Genomic DNA, 20,176 nt, shown 5'->3' on the forward strand with positions numbered 1-20,176 from the left:
TTAGGTGTGGCTTCAAGTCATTTCTGGGGCTAAGAGTGGCTCACCCAAGGTTGCCCAGTGGGTTTCCTTTTCTGTATGTACAATTGAACAGTGGTCTTTAGAGTTGTGGTCTATACCATGCTGGATCTCATAAACATGCATACAATTTTTTTTGTCGAATAAAGTTTTTATTTGATGACTACCATATGTATCTGGACTTGTCAAGGTGTCGGAGGGGCTTATGCTTTCATCCCTTCTTTCTCTTTCTTTACCCCCCTCCCTTCATACCTTTCCTCTTTTCCTTTCTTTTCTTTTTTTCCCTTTCCTTTTTTTCCTTTTCTCCCCTTCCCTTCCCTCCCTCCCCCTCCCTTCCTCTTTCTCCCTCCCTCCCCCTCCCTCCTGCCTCCTGTCCTTTTTCACCTCTTTCTTTCCTTCTTTCTTTCTTTCTTTCTTTCTTTCTTTCTTTCTTTCTTTCTTTCTTTCTTTCTTTCTTTCTCTTTCTTTCCTTCCTTCCTTCCTTCCTTCCTTCCTTCCTTCCTTCCTTCCTTCCTTCCTTCCTTCTTTCTTTTTCTTCCCCCCTTCCCCTCATACACATGTCACCTTTTCTAGTGACATCACAGAGGGCCACTTCACTTAGCAACAGACTTTATGGTACAAACAGACATGCATAGATACTAGCCATGTGCATTCGGACACAAAGGCATGTCATTTTAGTTCTATTTTCATCTGACCCCTCATTTCATTTTTTAGTTAACAGTGATTTGAGCCTAGACAGGTAAATAGAGAACAGCATGGAACAGACGAATATTCAGAAAGATAAATAATGATTAAAATACTTCTTTTGCAGTTTTTCAGAATGCAGCTGTTCACCTCAAAGTTCCTAGTGAAAGCACATTCCTATCCGGGAAGTGCTGTGATAAATAACCAAATGGCCCTTGGCATACATAGTACTATTCTTCCCAGAGGAGCTTAAAGCACTTTAGTAGCTTTAGTTACTTTCTATAAAATGGGTAACAAAACCCATGAGGCTCTTCTATCTATCTTCAGATGAGCCGGAAAGAGTACATGAGAATCCCCAAGTATTATCTTTGGGAATAATATTTTGCCTTGCTTAAAAGCTTATTAAAAGATTTCTCCTTCTTTTGCTCAAGTTGTTCTGCTTCCTCATTAAAACGTTGAACATACCACACTGGCTCTGAGTTCTTCTAGCTCAGTCTTTTTACTCTGGAGGAGCCCTTAAAATAATTTTCAGATCTCAGAGAAATTTTGGCAAAATCTATTATATCTACAGCTCCAATCCAATTACAATCCCATGTGGAACTTCTAGCAACTTCTCATGGCTCCCTGGGGATCTAAGGAACTTTGGTTGAGAAATTCCTTTTTAGATGGTGAAATTAACAATTAAAAGAATTGATTAGACTACATCCGGTTGAAGTCCAGCTTTGCGACATCCACTGAAATGAGTAGGACCTGTTAGTCACAACTCAGGCTGGATCTATACTTTCATATAATGCAGTTTGAACTTCATTATATGGTCAGTGTATACCCATATAACACAGTTCAAACTGCATTATATGGGTCTACATTGACTATATAATACAGTGTAGATTTAGCCTCGGTGCTTGATAGGACTTATTCTAGATTTAGAATTTCACTCTTATAGATTGATTAAGGATCTGCAATTCAGCCAAAAGGCATGGCATTTTGGGGTCCATTGTCGACTAACCCTTCAGTCTGTTAACCAAGAAGTTGCTTGAAAAGGGAGCAGTGATGCCGCTTTCATTCGGCAAAGATCGGCCTATTAACTACAATGGAAATTTAACAGGCTCACTCCTCAGTTATTATAATGCCTATCTGCATGAAACCTACCTCAGTTTTAGAGCCCATTTACATCTGCAGGCTTTCCAATTATCAAAACAATTCACCAATCTACCAATTTTTAAGAATTATTTTAAGTTTTAACCATAAGAAATAAGAAATAAGAAAAACCACAAGAGAGGGTTCTGGGAATTGTAGTTGTTGGTTGTGCCCATTCTCAGCCAGTCGGGATGGACACCACCAGGCTTTTTATTGGCTGAGAAACAGAGAGAAAAAAAATTTCAACTCCCATTATGTTCCGAGATTAACTCAGGGGTTATTCAATGCTCGCCACATTAAAGTTCTGCTGGGAAAGCGAGTTCCCACTACTGCTGCTGCTGTCAGGGAGAGGAGAGAAAAGACACACAGATCCCTGCCTCAGTTATATTGCAGACTTTATCCTCTCCAGTACTATCCGATAAAGTCTGGCTGTCTTGATCCATTTTGCTGGGCTGTTCATCTCCCTCCTCCCCATTCTGTTTTCAGGTATTATATAAAACAGCCCACCGAAAACTACAAATAATTTTTGTTCAGACTGATTTGAGCCCAAGCCTAAGATAGATCAGAAAATATATTACTCAAATTCAGCCACTGGTCCATTTAGGTCATTGTTGTCTGAACAGAAATGCAGCAGTTGGTCAGGCTTTCAAAGATGAGAATAGCTGGAAATATGCTGAATTGTAAAACATTTACTATGCATCCTGAGAAATTGTCTCCCTTTTGGAGTGGCCTCCAGGGGTTCAGATATGATTGCAACTGCAGAGGACATGAGCGGCGGGGAGGGGGGGGGGAGTGTGGGGAGTGCACAAGACCAGTATTTTATTTATAAGGATGTTATATGTTTCATTAATTTATATTTCTTCTTTGCTGCCACCAATTAACCATTCAAGTTTCTTTTGCTGCCACCATTTAATTACACCTCAGCCACCTCCTTGTCAGGATTTGAAGGCGCTTAACTATATTCCTCAAAGAGTTATCTCTCTAACAACACAGTTCTCAAAACCTATCTCTATCTTCAAACTCCCCTAACTGAACTGAACTAATCCTCTGGCTGCATAGCTCCAACTATCACTGTAGCTCCGCCCATCTCCAGTTGCTAAGTAACTCCCTCCATTTTCATCAGTCAATCAAACTGCACTCCCTGTAATGGCCACCTGATCACTCTTCCCCCTTGCTCTGCTTAGATTTTGCAAGCAAGACATGAAACTACCTGTACACCAACCTTGTAAGGTAGGATAATCCATTACAGCAACTTTACTTGGAAATGGCAAAGGTAAAATTTGAAGACTTCCGTCATGTGGAAGATAACATTTTGTCTCAGAACTACATGCTTTTCTTCTTTGGAGAATGGACAAGATAAACATGTAATAAACCATCCATCCAACCAACCAAATAAATAAATCAATAAACAAAATACTGTGCTTTAAGTATCTTGTTTAACATCACTTGAGAAGTATGAAAACTGGCTTCTTGAATCTATCCAATTTTTTTGCATAAAGGTACATTTTTGAGGCTTTTCCCAAGCTTCATTGAAATTTGCAGATTTTAAAAATTATTATTCGCTATTTTGCCTTTCTTTTTGCTTTACCCTCCCTGTCTCCTCATGATTTGGAGTGATTCTAGGTTCAGGACTTTGCAAAAAGTTTAAAAACATGGCCACAAAAAGCAAAAGCTATCATCATCATTATCATCATCATCATCTCTATTTATATCCCACTTTATCTCCCCAAAGCTAGAAACAAAACAAAACAAAACAAAATATTTTAAAACACTTTAAGGAAACATAAGGAACAAAGAAAGAAGCTGTTGCTGCTTTGAATTGCAAATTATAACCTCTTCATAGAAAGTCTTGAGAGAGTCACTTCTTTATGTGGAAAAATTCAGTAAAACAGATGGTCTCTCCAAGATTTTCTGTGCACAATTGAGGGGGATGAATTTTGAGAATCTTTTTGTAAACATCTTTCTCCCCCTTTTTTCTTTACCTTTTTGGCAAACTTGCTTTGACATCATCTACCTGTCTGAGGATAAAATTTAAAGTGAATTTGTCTCCATTATCCTTACAATGCTTCATACACAATTTACATCAGGGGAAATGAAGGTGTTACTAATCTGTGTATCATTTGAAGAAAAGTGTGTGTATGTTAGTTAATCAGTTATGAATACCCTAGAATTATAGTTCACCTTTTAAGAAGTTTCCTATGGTAGTTATAAATGTGTCTTTATAGATTTTTTTGAAAAAATCAATTAATGGTTTTACATGAAACAGAGAGAGAGGAGGGGAGAGAGAGGTATGAAGTTTGCAAAAGTACAATAGTTTAGATCAAACCTTGTAAGTGTGAAAATGAACAATGGAGGTATGTTTTCATTAGATTAGAAATATTATTCCTTAGAACTCAAGGTGCAAATTATGCTGCGCCATAATGTTTCTTTCAAGCATATAAGATAAAATTTGCATATCTAAATTGGATCAGGCTGAATGGGTTTCCCTGCTGTCTCATCCTCTCAGCTGCAGTCAGCCTGAAAAGGCCTGCAGGTGGATCCAAACAGTGATTTCAAGTCCATTTTCAAGAGCCTTACTCCAATAAATAATTATAGTAGCTTTATATTGATTTCTTGGTGTGAACGTCAGCATTTCCCCCCTTTCCATATGCCACATCCAAAGCTAATTTGAATGGTAATTGGAAATTTGAATAGTTTTCGCCAATTTTGTTCTTAGGAAGACTGTTTCAAGTAGCTCAATATATTCTTTTGTTTTTGCTTTGTCTTTCTCTTTTGAAGTACATGGCAATACTTACACGGTTACCTAGTATTAGAGCTTTGATCATAAGGAAGAATCTTTCTTTCCAATATAAAAATAGAAGCTAGGCTGAATGTGGTGTTCTGCAGCTTTCCACAACCAGTTGTTTCCATACATTTTGTACTAAAACTTCAATGAGTGACTCTCATGACAGTCACTGATCAAGAATGATGGCACTTGTAATCTTAGACATCTAGGGAAAAGCCATTTGTTTAGGATCCCCTCCACCAAATAGGAAATGGCTACAGAGCCTCAGGGCCCTTCCGCATAGCCATATAACCCAGAATATCAAGGCAGAATATCTCAAAATATCTGCTTTGAACTGGGTTACCTGAGTCCACACTGCCATATATTCAGGTTCAAAGCAGAAAATGTGGGATTTTATATCAGCAGTGTGGAAGGGGCCCAAGTTTCAAATCCTCACTCAACCACAAAGCTCAGTACTTGTCTGTGAAACATGTCCCAACTCTTACTTTAATCTACTTGGAAGAATTGTTGTTAGAATACAGGGATGTCATTGGAAATGAGATAGGGTAAAAATATAATAAATTAAATGATTAAGCATTATATCTATAAACCCGTTAGACACATATGCTGATATAACTGTGCTGCACTGCAGAAATGTTTGAAAAGTTGCCTCTGCCAGGGGACAGGTGATTTTGTAAGCAAAACTTCCCAGAGCTCTTTTAGCTTTGATGGCCCTATCCTCTAAATATCAACACTGGAGAAATAGACATCTTGGAGCAATTGCCTTCTTTTGATGTCAACCACAAAGAATCCGTCTTTCTTTTCCTTTTCCTTTTCCTTTTTTTTTTTGAGATTCTACCAAATGCAGGTAAAATGATTACAGGACTGTAAGACACCATTAACTAGCATAGTTCACCTACAAGCTTTTGGCCAATAGCTTTTTTCATACGCTTATTTCATTTGAAGGCACTATGTCTCCAAAGTAACCTCCCACAGAGTTATCTTTCAAGTCCTTTTGCACCAGAGATTGGAAACAGAATGCATCTGTCTACCGGGCTTTATAGACTAAAATAAGATACCACAAGCACCTGGCTTCTGAAACTTCACTGAAAATAAACAGAATGCTAAACCAGATGGACAGCTGGCCATGACTCATCTCTATGTTAGTAATCTTCAGAGGATCACTTGTTTTTTTTTTCCTCTCCATTCTGCAATATTGTTCTTTCTTTTCTTCCTTCCGTTTTCTTCTAATTCTACTTGTTTAAATTGTTTAAATTTGTTTAAATTGAAAGCCATGAGAAGAATTGACTTTCCTGGATTAATGTTAGTAAAAAGGAGAAATCAGAAGCATGATGCCTATATAACATGGATATATGCAGAGGAGGAAGGAGAAGAAGGGATGGCTGGACCATTCAGACACTCTTCAGGCTTAGACTTCCTTATCTTAAGAACAATTATTGCATTATGTATCTTCAGGCCCTACCAAAAAGGGAGAGGGGAAGAAGAGACATAAGAGGAAGTTTGGAAGCAGTGTGAATCAGAGACTTAGTGGAGACAGACAAGCTGACTATAAATACATTAGAATAGATCTGAAGACAAAATGATGCAGGGAGTAATGCATAGCAGCTCAAGGAAACCATGTAATTGCATTGAAACTGACCACAGAGGCCCGCTCTCTAGAAATCTCTGGATACTCCAGCATGAATGCAGAAAATTGATTAAAGAATCACACTGAAGGACCCAGAGATTCTGGAGCAGGCATTGTGGACACAACCAAGAGGGACAGGCAGGAAGAGAGAGGATCTATGAGAGGATGGGGCCAGGAATGGCAGGGCAGGGCAGGGCCCAGGTCATTCTCAGGTTGTCCTGGCATAAGCATGGGGCTGTTCACCTTATGCCAGGAGGAAAACAAGACATGCGGCAACTGCCCTGATCCTTCTCCCTGATCCTCCTCCCCTGATCTTTGGGCTATAAATAATCAAATATGCAAAAGTCAAAACTGCAAAAATGAAGGACCAACTCTATTGTGGATGCATATGTATGCAGTTTATCTACAAGCAGTAAAAAAGGATAGCTATCCATGGTCCTGATTTTTGTGTCTTACAGAACTTTACATTTCTACCTGTTTGTATTCGTGCCTTTTAAGTCACATAACTCCATATGGAGACCCCATGAGAGAGAAATATTTGACAGAACCACAAGGTACTAGCACCTGGTTGTTAACACACAACTTTCTGATGTTTGCTATTTTGCCTGAGAAACTAGTATTTGGAAGCAAAATGGAATCATAATTGGCATTCTGGGAGGAGAAGATGTCTAGGTTAACTTTGAAGATCTTTCATTGAACAAAAATGAAAGAACTCCTTGTGGACTACTCTACTGTCATTCCCTTCATTGTAAGGTGGGATGGGTAAGTGTAAAAACATGGAGAGTCACATTGAAGAATCCTTTTTAGCCCTATGGCTTTTAAGTTGTGCCATTCCACAGGATTCTATGTTTAGCATCTCTGTGAAGCTGCTAGGTGAGATCATGAAGGGGGTTGGGAGTTGGATGCTGTGAAGAAGTGTATAATTATATTTTGTTTATAGATGACATGTGTATTTGATTTTGTTTGAACAGTCAGGTTTGGCTAAGTTTAAAATGGTGAGTATTTGAATTGATGATGTGTGGGGGAAGGTAGCCATCTTAGAATGCTAGAACAGGTTACCCTAGCAACAGGGGCGGAGCTAACCGCCGCCTGGAAAGGAAAAGGGGGAATATTTAAAAACCCAGGCAGTCTGTGATTTTCTAGTCACAGTGGAGGATCTGATTCTTGTGAGGAGAATCAGGTTGGCTCAAATAGAAGGATTTGAGTCAGATCTAAGTTGGACCAGACTAGGCAAGTTAGGTGACTTGTTTAGGGTCATTTATAGAACCTGTGGATTAGGGAAAATTAATCCCAGGGGATCCAGGAGGATCAGGGTTTAGTGTAATCCAGAGAAAGAAATATTTTGAAAGTTTGACCACCTCATATCCGTTTGTAACCATTAAGCGAAGTGCCTTTAACAAGTTATATGAAACCATCAAGCTCTGTACCTGCAATAAACTTGTTTTGATTTTATTCTAACCAAGCCTCTGTCATACTCTTAAATTAAGTTAAACAACATCAACATCTGAAGTGGAACAAATAGAGAAAGCTTAAAAGAACCAGTGCCATCTGCCTGACGTCTCCTCCATTGGTGGCAGCAAAGAAGATAGTCAAATAAATAATTAATTAACATCATCTCTCATAAGACATCTTTATTAAGTGGTGGTATCTGTGTGTGTGTGTGTGTGGGATCGAAAGGATTCCATCTCTGTCACACATTCCTGTCAGACACCTCACCTCTGTACATATTGGTGGCAAGCGGAGGGATTCAAAAGGGATTCCATTCCCTGTCACCCTCAGTTCTGTACAGATGCCATCAGTATGCTAATGACACTCAGCTCTACTTGTCCTTGTCATTGGCGTTAGCTGTGGTTGGGCAGCTGCTGGACCTGGGCCTGGATGCTGTAATTGTCTGGATGGGGGCCAGTAAACTGAAGCTGAATTCCAGTGAAATGAAGACTCTGTGTAATTGTAATTCTCAAGTCTGGAAAATGACTAAACAACTAGTCCTGGCTGGGATTGCACTCACTTGAAGGAGGAAATGTATAGCTTGGAAATACAGCTGAGTCTATCTTTGTCACTGCAGGAGGACTACCTGGGGTCAGTTGTGACTGGCATGCAAGTGGTGGCTTTTGACTGGCCCACAAGTTATGGACAGAGATAATTGAGCTACAGTAGTTCAGAAACTGATAACTTATTGGTGAGACTGCTGAAATGTATTCGTAGTGGGGTTGTCCTTGGGGATGATCCAGAAGCTGCAGTTATTCCAAATTGAAGCAGTCAGATTGTGAACCAGACTACTGTAGTGACGTCATATAACAGCAACTTTAAAAGAATCACACAGGTTGTCAATGCAGTTTTAATCTGAATTCAAAGCGTTGGTGGTGGCATTTAAATCCCTAAATGGCTTGGGACAGCAGTATGCAAATGTGCATATTTCCCTATATATACCAGTGTGAAGATTTGAGAGAAAGAAAGAATGAGAGGTCAGTTCATGGGAACGAGTAAATCAATTCAAAATGTTCCTTAAGGACAATTTTGATATCATTTTGGAAAGCTTGAGCAAATACAAGCACATGGCACCTATGACATGTCAGGTTCAGTACTAGGTGAATCCTTTGGAGGAAGAGGCTTCTATATGCAGGAGAGCCACAGTTGAAAAGGTCCGGCCCATTGCCATTTACTTGCTTACCTTTCAAAGGCAGAGGAACTTTAAGAAAATCTCTGAAGAAGATTGTACTGTTGGCACAAGTTCCCGTGAGAAAGGATAGACCTTTAAATACTTACTATTCTGGTATACAGGTCCCCCATTGAGGACTTTAATATAAGCTCCAGAGCTTATGGTTAATAGGAAAAATACATTTCAGAAACTCCTGGGAAAACGTTTTAGGGCAACAGGAATCTGCTACTGGTTAAGGTCTTCTTCTGTGTACATCAGTGGTCCTTAGGGCCCTTCCACACAGACATATAACCCAGAATATCAAGGCAGAAAATCTCACAATATTTGCTTTGAACTGGTTTATCTGAATCCACACTGACATATATCCCAGTTCAAAGCAGATAGTGTGGGTTTTTATTCAGCTGTGTGGAAGGGCCCAAACCTTTTGGTTCTCCCAGTTTTGTTCTTCACCTCTCAGAAGTCCTGAGCTATGGCTTCTGGGAGTTGAAGTCCAAAGTATCTGGAGAATCAGAGATTATGAACCACTGGATAGGATGAGTCATAATCATTGCAGAGAGAAAACAAGTCATTTCATGGAGCCAGATGTTATTGTGCAGGTTAGGAAGTGATATTATTGGAGGGCTGAAGACCATAAGCAGCCATCTATTGACATGTGTGAATAGACAGAGGAAGGGGTTATGATTATGGAAGAATGTATGCATAGTTGATAGATTCATTGATACTCTTGTTGATACTGAACCCAGTTATTTGGCTAGTAATGCAGTGGTAGCGATGATCAAGTGATGACTTGTAAAAGTGCCTATCTCATAAGTCCTTGTGTTTTCTTAGTACAGCAAATAACAACAAAATTATGGGCATACTCATTTTCTTTCTTTTTTCTTTCTCCATGGGGCGGTGGCGGTATTTCACCATCAGCTAGCACGTGGGCTGTTATGCTCATAATGCAAATAGGTTTACAAAAAGTTAATTAAAATGTGAGTCACTGATTTTCCATAAGAATGTTAACTACTTTGGAAGTCGTATAATTTTCTTTGTGGTAGAGCATTACGAATGTGTACAGATGCTTGGATAAAGCATTTGTTGTGCTGTAGCAATGCTAATTCTTCTCAGTGTGCTCTGGTTCTGTCAAATTGCAAGAAAAGCACAACAGAAATAGCTGCGTGTTTCAAGAATTAAAATACAATTAGCTAAAAATGAATTCTATTTAGGGAGCTTGAGGTTTTTGTTTTAATAAAGAAAAAATGTTGGAAAGAACATTACAGAAGCTATAAATTGAATGGGGGAAGGATTTTGCATTTTGTAGCTATATCTTTGAGATATATTTTAAAAAATATCAGGAGTGACAAATGATCCATTCTCAAGTTTTTAAGGGTAGTTTTTGATTAATGTAAAATCAGGTTTAGTCAGTAATATTAACATATGTATACAAGAAGGTTGAGAGAGACAAGAAAAAAAATACCGGCAAAATTAAATTTTAAAGATGGTCTCTTCCTGGTATAGTGATGGATCTTTGTATACTTTCTGGCCAAGGGGATAGAGAGAATCCACCATACAAGTAAAAATTAAATTCAAAGGCACCTATGAACTATGAACAGGTAGTTCAACCATTTCCAGGAATGCAATGTGGAGGAGATTGTATGGAGAGAAATTCTCTATGGATGTGAATTCATAGCAGATGATCTCTCGCTGGGAGACCATCAAGTGATCAGATTAATTAACTGCTGTTGCCAGGTTGTGGGAGCGAACTGGTTGTGGAACAGTGTGTGTGTATGTACAAACACACACACATCTACATAGAGAGAGAAAGAATAATAAAATCATAGAGTTGGGAGAGACCTCACGGGCCATCCAGTCCAACCCTCTGCCAAGAAGCAGGAAAATCACATTCAAAGACAGAGAGAGAATGTGTTTTCCTGAACCTTAAGCTCTGTACACATATATTTCACTTTCTGGGGCCCTTTCACATTGCACAATCATAGCACTATGATTACAGTTTTACTGTCATAGCAACATCCTTTGTAATCACAGGGTTGTTGTATGTCTTTCGGGCTATGTGGTCATGTTCCAGAAGTATTATCTCCTGACGTTTCGCCCACATCTATGGCAGGCATAGATGTGGGCGAAACGTCAGGAGAGAATACTTCTGGAACATGGCCACATAGCCCAAAAGACATACAACAATCCTTTGTAATATTGTGATGGGCAGTTTAGGCCCTTGTAACATGAGACAGGTGAAGTAGAAGTGCAGCAGGGTAATAGCACCTTCAGTTGTGTCTTACTGGATGAAGTTGTTACTTTTCAGTTGTTGTCCCATAGAGGACAGTTTTAAAATAAATTCTTTTTTTCTAATGGAAAAAAACCCATTAATGACCTCCTTCTTCCCAGTTATGAAGCACTGTGAATTATTGTGAAAAGGTTCAGTTGTGCTTTTATTCCAATTTTGAGCGATTATGAGCAGTCTAATGGGCAGGCTTTGGGTAGGAAAATAGTGATACAAATGGTAGTGATGGCTCTCAGGTGGAGGTGCTCTTCTCCAGTGGCTGCCTCTTTCCTCTGAGATTCAGGGACGGTCTAGTAACTGAAGATGTGGGACAGAAGGATGAAGGTTGGTCCCTGGTGGCACTGCAGACTATGTGTCCCAGACAGCCATGTTCCTTTGTTAGGATCAATTCAAAGTTTGGAGGAAGAATGGTGTTATAACATTATAATTCTACAATACTGTAATCCTATGATATCTTATATTTTGCGGGCATCTAAAAGTTCAAGGGCTAGAGGAATGGCCTTTGCTACTTTGAATTTCAGAATGAAGTTAACATTAAGTTTGATTGATATATACACATGGATATAAATATGATGCCTTCTCTAGTATTTTATATTTTACATCTATATATCAGTGCTGATGACAAGTTGTTGGTGTACCTGTTCATATTTATGTCCCTTTTCTTCACCATTTATTTTCTTAGCTAGATAGTGGTGATAGGTTTGTGGCCAGTACATGCTGCTATTACTGCTACTCAGCAAATTTAAGCATTACATGAGCAGTGCAGCAAACATAATGAACATTCATCACCATTTTGCTCATATCATCTCTGTATAATGGAAATTGTACCTTGCTTCATTGAGTGGCATCGTTGAGAATAGATGTAATTTTTTAAAAAGAAAACCTCTTGGAAGCAATGGTTATGTGTTAAGACTAAGGTTATCTTCTGTATCTCAAGAAATGAACTCCTTGCCACCACTGATTCATTAGAAATCTTCTCTCGCTGTTGGCAGTAAGAGAAGTAAAGGACTGCAATATTAAAAACAGTAATGAAGTCAGCTTATCATTACAAGGTCCCACAATACCACTAATTTGCATCCTTATATATATCACATCTTCTTAATACTTATTTGATCAATGATGGGATGGGATGGGATGAATTATAATATCTCAGTACTATTTCTCCCTTGAGTTCAACAATTCCATTCCATATATTATAGTGACAGTTTATATAAACAAGTCCTGTAAGTGGGTCATATTTTTCTGCAAAGATTTAGTGCATGCTGTATAAAAAAAAATCAACCCAGGAAAATGATACTTTAATGATGTGAGAAGTAAATAATCTATAGGTACTGTTAAAAGAAATCAGAGGAAGAGATGAGAATAAAAGTGGGATAGACTTCCCCTTTCAGACTCTTGTTACAGAATTCGAAAAGGTGAAGAATGAAACCCAATAATGGAGACCCTGCAGCTCTGCTCTCCAGATGTTGTTGAGCTACAGCTGTTCTGAGGCTAATGGACTTCAGAGTCCAATAGCATCCGGAGGGCCATAGGTTTCCCACTTCTGATATAACAAATGAACAAGAAACCCTTAGATCCTTGTTTTTGTTGTTATATAACCTGGCCATTATCCCATAGCTCCCCCTCCCATCTTCAAGTCACCTGTCAACCTATTGTGATCCCATTAATTTCATTGAGTTTTCTTAGACAAAGAATACTCAGTTATTTCTTATGAAATATAGCCTACAGCAGTGGTTCTCAACCTGTGGGTCCCCAGATGTTTTGATCTTCCACCTCAGAAATCCTAACAGCTGGTAAACTGGCTGGGATTTCTGAGACTTGTAGGCCAAAACACCTGGGGACACACAGGTTGAGGGCCACTGGCCTACAGCCTATACAGACTTTTTGTTGGTAGTCTTCTGTACAATTAGTACCTAGAGGTGACCCTGCTTAGCTTTCAAGATCAGACAGGATCGGGGCAAAATAAAGCAAAAGAGAGGAATGAATGAGAAATGGTTGCCCCTTAGGGGGAAAGGGCAATAGAAGACTTTATTGGAAGATAATACAGGAATACAGCAGAAAGCACATGTCTGTATTCTTCTTCTTCTATTTGCTTTCCGAATAGATTCTTGATTCCTTTATATCAGTCCCTAGCAAACTATACTAAGATGTAAGTCCAGAACCTCATCTAAAACAAATTAAGAGGTAGACAACAGCATGATCTCCTCAGTGGCTTGTTTCTTGGAATCTGATGTTTTCCAGAAATACAACTCTGGTTGGATAGAAGCCATAATGTCCTAGTTGTCTGGCATACATAAAAATAGATAAATTTCCTTCTGAATATTTTATGAGTTGTAGTTTAGTCTGATCCCTGCTCAAGCCCACTTCTGGAAAAGGAGAAGACAATCTGCTGTCTACTTGTAATTTATTAATGTGGACATAACTTCTGTATGAATATTGTAACTATTCAAGGTGCATTTATATTTTCTGGGAAACAAAGGATAGGAAATTAAAAGAAAGTGCTTCCCACTCTAAAACAATCTTTGAAATGATGAGAAGACCCATTGAATGATAAGTGCTGTCCTTAATATGGTCAAGTATGACACCTAGAGGCCATTTGGTTAGTTTGTTAAGGTATTTACTGGACCATTTAATATGTTCAGTAATAACTAACTTTGATTTAAAAGTTCAGAAGATACTATTTTTTAGGTTTTAAGAACAATCACCATATAGTCTTTAAAGCATTTCTTAAAATACCCTTTCCTTATATGTCTTTCTATTAAGCTTGAACAAGAAATACTCTAAATAAGTGTGCCCTGGATGTTTACCATAACCATTTAGGGAGAAAAGAACCAGGAGAATGAGATGGCGGTGGTAAAGTAAAGCAAAATTCAATCTGTGCAGGAATACAGTCTGGAACTATATCACCACTGTTTCAGTGAATGGGTTGAAAGTGGTGCATGTTTATGGGAACTATTTCCTGAAGAAAAATGCTGTAATTGTGGAAATATTTGACATACTCTTTGATCCCATTGTTTGACCTATCTGATGCTGATTCAGCTCTATTTTCTTCTTTCTAGTTACATTTTCTTTCTCAGTGGAAGTGCTTCTACACTGTAGAATTAATGCAGTTTGACATCACTGTAATTGCCATGGCTCAATGTTATGGAATCATGGGATTTGTGATTTTATAAGATCCTTAACTCAAAGAGTGCTGGTGCCTTCTCAAATGACATTGTATTACATCTAATGTAGCACATTAACATCCATGAAAGTTTGACAACCAAGAATTGGAAACTATTCTTATTAATGCTACAATTTATGTAAATTTATTTGAAACTTTATGTGTTTCAGAGAAGTTTCCACTCAGAGAACCCTTTTGAATGAAAAAATAAACATCCAATAACAATCAAGGATCACATAGCAAAGAAGATGACATTAGAAGTCTATGCATAATGCTGCATGGAGATTTAATGAAGGATACATTACATACATTCGAAAAGAAGCAGTGCTTACCAGATCCGACATATGCAATTCAAATTAATTAGATGAATAAATGCAAGGATATTGCAATACAATGTAACAAATCAGCTTTAGCTATGTGATGAAACCATAGCTTGCATATGAAACTATTAGAGTGTGGTCAACATATTTGAAGTATAAACTGTTTCAGTGAGAATTTGCCAGACAGCATGCTTCTTTACTTTCGCCAAAAATGTTGTTGAAATAGACCGAATGATTCCAGCTATAACTATATAACTATATTCAGTTATATTAGTACATCAGTGCTTTATTTTCTGTGCACTTCAAGTGAAAATGCTTTGCCAGTCTGAAGGTCTTTAAAGTCATGAATCAGCAGAGCATACCCATGTGCATGCATGTTCTGGTGGTTGTTGACTTATGGCAACCCCATACATTTAATAGGGTTTTCAAAGACAAATGAAACTCATGAGGTGGTTTTGCTAGCTTTGTCCTCTGAAATATAGCCTACAGCACCTGGTATTTATTGGTGATCTTTCAATCAAGTACTAACCAGAGTTGGCCATGCTAGGTTTCCAAGATCAGATGGGATCTGATGTCTTCACGGTATCTAAGCCCCTAGCACAGGACACATGATGGATAAATATGCTACATCACTTACCTGTCTGGTATTTTGCCAGTTACCGGACTCAGTGTATGAGTGTCTGCAATTGCTTTCAGGCACCTTGCATCTAATATACCTTATATATAAAAGAGTATGAGGTCCTATGAGCAAGAAGTGGCTATCTAGGTACAGCAGGGCTTTGAAACCACTTTGTACATACGATCTGCTGCTTCATTGGCTGGCAGAGTAGAAAGGACAGTGTGATGTCACAATGGGACATGTGAGCTGGTCAACAAAATAAGGTCACAACTGCCATCACTACTACAGTTAAAGAAAATAGATCACGATTTGTTTTCAGAAGCAGGTGTTTTTTTTCCTGTTATTCTTTGCTGTAACTTCAGTGTATGATTTTTTTTTATTTTGTTGACCTTTTTAAAGAAAGGAAGTTAGCCTATTAATCAAACTGCAAGAAATGTGAGCAAATGTTCATTTTAAATGATGTGACTACAGAGAGATTGAGGTGTAAGTGATATTTTTTCTTTTTTCTCCTTTTATTGTACCTATACCCTGCTGTGAAAATTAGATGTTTATGAATCATGTTGGATTAAATTTTGCAAAACCCATTAATTAACTTAATTGGTGAATTTTGTGATTTCCTATTTTAATATTGGCATGTTTAAACCACATAGATGTTCGTTCTACATCATCCTTAAGATGAATCTCTAAAGTTAAGTGAAGGCATCCAATAGTTATGGAAATGTGAGTTTATACTACAATATATATTTCAAAATTGTATGGTTCCATAAACAGTTAGATCTGTCAGATAAAAAGGTATAGGTTATGTCTACAAGACTTCTAAAGATTTTTATTTGAAAGCACAGACTATTTAGAATCAGCCTCAAGGTATTTTATGCTAGGATTCTTAGTAAAGCTAATTGCATGCAGAAGAGCCCTGGCATCTCCAGGTAGGTTTAAGGAAAAAGCCCGACTAAAATCCTGTTAACAATACATGGGTAGCTCGTTGTTATTGTTGTTTACCTTCCAGGAGTTTCCAACTTATTGAAGACCTAAAGTTAACTTATCATAAGGTTTTCTTTGCAAGCTTTGTTCAGAGGGAATTTGCCTTTGCTTTCTTATGAGATTGAGAACATGTGACTTGCCCAATGTATCCCAGTGGGTTTCCATGGCTCCAATAGGGTTTTGAACCCTTGTCTCCAGTCATGGTCCAATGCTCAAACCAAAATATAATACTGGCTGTCACAGGGTGGATGGGCCAATGGTCTAATGTAATTTAATGCAAGCTATCTGTGTCCCTAAGTTTGACCTAAAATCATTTTATCCACTTTGGTCTGTGTTTTGAAGAACACTGAGATAGTTAGAACTTCCTGACACTTCCAAGATTCTTCAGCTGGAGAAGATGAAATTCCATTTCTCCATGTTTTATCATATAATGTTGACTGGGGAAACCCACCATATACCTTGTAATACAAAATGGTCCTTGAAGAATTCCTTCCTTGGAAGCTTTCAAACAAAGGCTAGTTGACCATCTGTCAGGGGTATCTTGATGGCCCATGTGGTCTCTTCCAACTCCATTATTCTATGATTCTAAAAACAGTGCTTCCAAGAAGGAACATACATAGAAAGAAGATCAAGGAGACAAAAATCAGTTCAAGTATGGGAGCCATCTCAATATATATACTAGCTTTGCCATGCCATTCTGAAAAAGTCAAATCTGACATCACATGGGAAAAGTTGACGATGGTGCTACTTCTGACTGTATCTTCACACCTAGCACAAATGGAAGAACTTGTTTGGGTAAGAAGTCAACATAATGGCCTTAATCCACTTGTGAGTCTCAGCCAGAATAGATTCATTGACTAAATGGAAATGCAATAAGCCAAATTTTTTGTATGTTTTGTTGATTCTATCATTCTATTCTTGTTTGATTTTGTCCTAGTCTTCCAGGCTCTGATTTTAACATATAGAACCATGGAAATAAATTATATTTTAATAATAAAGGTAGAGTTCTCCTCCAGGCTCCAAAATGTATAAAGTTTAGGCTGTGATCAAAAGCATATTGGATCCATATCAATACTTGATTGTTATAGAAATTATGAGTCTTTTGCTTTTTTCATCAGTAGTTGCTTGGAAAGGGATCCAGGTTTAGAATTAGCTTTCTGGATGGCTCACTGGCTTTTGAACATGAGCGGGATGGGAAAGCCTTTGGATCACATCTATGGAAGTATGGTAATGGATTGTAGAAGTGTCTCAGTGTTGCCTTTCTATAGTAAAAATATTTTGAATTCTCCTCTGCAGCCTAGTGCAGCTCCTTGAACATTTAACAGCTGGTTTCTACTTCAAAATTTCCTGCTGAGACACTTTTTGCTCTTAAGTTCAAAAGCTCCCTCTGATTCAAAGCTGTGTAAGGACACAATACAGAGCCAGGATTAATAGTCACAGGAAAGCTCAGCTTCACATATTCATGCATTTGAGTATTCAAGTACTGATAAAAGAAACTGGGCATACATTTCAATCGTAGATTCAAAAAGAGAGTCTTAATTTAAGTATACTTTTATAAAGTCAAAAGAACCTTTTGAATTTAGCCCTTTTAAAATTAATTTTAGATTTTACCAATGTGAATGTTTACCCAAATGAATATTTGTATCCCGTTTATGAAAAAAAAATTCAAAGAACCTCTCCTTTGGGCTGGACTATGGACTGGTGCTTTGAGTAGTCCCTCTATCAGGATGCTATACATTTTGTTAGGCTCATAGCTTTCTGTGTATCCCTTATCAACCTATAATCTCCTGATTGTTGCCTCTTTTTCAACAGCTGAGGAGCAGTAATCCACACTTGCTTATCTCTCTTAATCACAACCTCACAGTGCTAGGGCTTCCTGAGCCTTTAATTCCCTCTTAGAGGCATAACTGAGTGGAATGTAAACAAAGACAAATTTGCAACCTTCAACGTTGCTAATTTGCTCTGATGTCAGAATATTTAAACAGAGGCGAACCTGGGAATTACTTGATCAAGGCTGTTTTAAAACATTTTGCTTGTAGAAGGGGATGAGTCTGGGAGGATCTGCAAAATGACAGCCTTCCCGAGAGGCATGCTGAAGGTTTTCTCTTTCAACAATAGTAGCTTTGCTGTGAAAAAGCTTTAAAAACTGGGTTTTTAAAAAGTCTTACAATAGCTCTTCTCAGAACACTTCTCTGTCTTTTCATTTCTGGATGCGCAAGCACATAAGCCAGCATTGTCTTTTGTTCCAATTAATTGGGGGTGATTTTTTTCCCCATTCTCTCTTTAAAAAGGCCAACTCTTTGCCACTTCCCCCTCTGGATCCTTTTTTTGGCTTAGTCTAGGCATTGTAACACACTGTGAGATCACTTTCTATTTGCAAACATAGTAAGGGGTAATTGCACCTCAAAATCACTTTGGCTTGACTTGCAGTTTACATTGTGTGGATGTGTAAATTATTCAGGCTGGCAATATAGATGGCAGTGCAGTTGTTCTATCTCTCTGTGAGAACATTCAAAGATAAAAAATGATAGAACTTCTATCCCTTAGATACCCAGTTGCAAGATTAATTAAGATGCATGCATTTTTGTAATACATTTATTACATCAATTCCTCCTTTGTACCCAGATAAGAAACAGATAAGCAGCTAGATGCACACAGCAGACAGTTGGTCAGTTTCAAACAATTTAGTTATATTTCTCTTTATACTCAGCCACATTTACCTAGCTGCATACCTAAGTGTCCCTATTTGCCTTTACTGCATGTTCAGCTCCCGCATCCATGTGGCTCGTTCCCCACCTTTGCCTCTCTCCAAATGATGTTTCTCTTTGTTACTACCTTTTGTACTGTGTTGGCTTCGGCTCAACTAAGTGGGATTTAGCATACTGGCAACTTGCTTGAAAGGTTCAGCAATTGTGCTGAACAGTTGCAACTTGCATTTCTCAAAGGTCTGTCCAGTGATAGAAATGCATATACATTAGTGATGTACCATTCTGGACATTGTTCTGAGAGACATGCAGCGCATCTCTCCTCCACTTTTGCATTTGGCTGTACACATGCGGTTACTACCATTTGGTTATTTGTGTTTCTTCTCCCTCCCTCCCCTCCCCTTTTCTCCTCTCTCCGCCCCTCCACTCACTCACTCTCTCTTTCTCTCCAGCTGGTGTAAATGACTGCTGCTGCCTCCCAGACCAAGATAACCTGTGCCGTCAGCTGGAGCCCCCTGTGGACAGCTGTCTCTCTCGCTCTCAGCTGATGGAAACTGCTACTAACCGCTGAATGGGGGAGAGTGAAGCCACAGTACCAGCAACCACAGCAGCAAAGGCACCGGCTGCAATAGAAGCAGCAGCGGCAGCAAGAAGCAAGGGATCTATTGTTCCCTGGTGTTAAACACCCCCCCCCCCCCCAATCTTTTCAACTGACATGCACAATAGCTGGGAAGCCCTTTCCACTAAGTCCTCCCTGTGAAGAAATTCTGACGGGGGGAAGAGAAATTATTCACACAGGGGTTAGCCATTGTGCGAAAGATTTTTTTTTTTTGGACATTGGAAGCTGGCTTCTGGAAGGCATGGGGCTGAAAGAGAGGAGCGCAACCTCATGCGGTGGTCCGGGGGCTTCTGCTCTTTCAAGCAGGTGTAGTGGAGTTCTTGTGCTTCTCTTCTTTGGAATCTGGGGAGCAAGGACACAAAGTGAATTTGAAACTTCGTCTGTGTATTTGTGGAAGACTGGTAAGTGAAGGATGGGGCGAACTGCAGTATTGCCTTTGCAGACATGTCACATTGGTGGTTGGTGTGGTTTTCAATTGTAGATCTCCTGGATTATATCATTAGGAGAATATCAGTTTGGGGCGCATTTAATGACAGATGGCTTTCCAGCCCTGTCCTGTGATTATTTGACTTCTCTGTTGT

General features: G+C 38.7%; 1 protein-coding gene across 6 annotated transcripts in view; it reads left to right on the plus strand.

Moving 5' to 3' along the window:
* The window catches only part of thsd7a (thrombospondin type 1 domain containing 7A), a 339,030-nt gene that overhangs the window by 51,882 nt on the left and 266,972 nt on the right, over nucleotides 1-20,176 (plus strand). For 5 of the 6 annotated variants that reach the window (XM_062957499.1, XM_062957495.1, XM_062957498.1 and 2 more), the window contains exon 2: nucleotides 19,429-19,996. In XM_062957499.1, the coding sequence (XP_062813569.1) occupies nucleotides 19,837-19,996 (160 nt within the window). In that variant the 5' untranslated portion in view covers nucleotides 19,429-19,836. Of the gene's footprint in view, nucleotides 1-15,591; nucleotides 15,774-19,428; nucleotides 19,997-20,176 lie in introns of those variants that run through there. The other variant, XM_062957496.1, reaches the window with a different exon arrangement.

Source organism: Anolis carolinensis, chromosome 6 (assembly GCF_035594765.1).
Source record: "Anolis carolinensis isolate JA03-04 chromosome 6, rAnoCar3.1.pri, whole genome shotgun sequence".
In the NCBI taxonomy this organism is placed as follows: domain Eukaryota; kingdom Metazoa; phylum Chordata; class Lepidosauria; order Squamata; family Dactyloidae; genus Anolis; species Anolis carolinensis.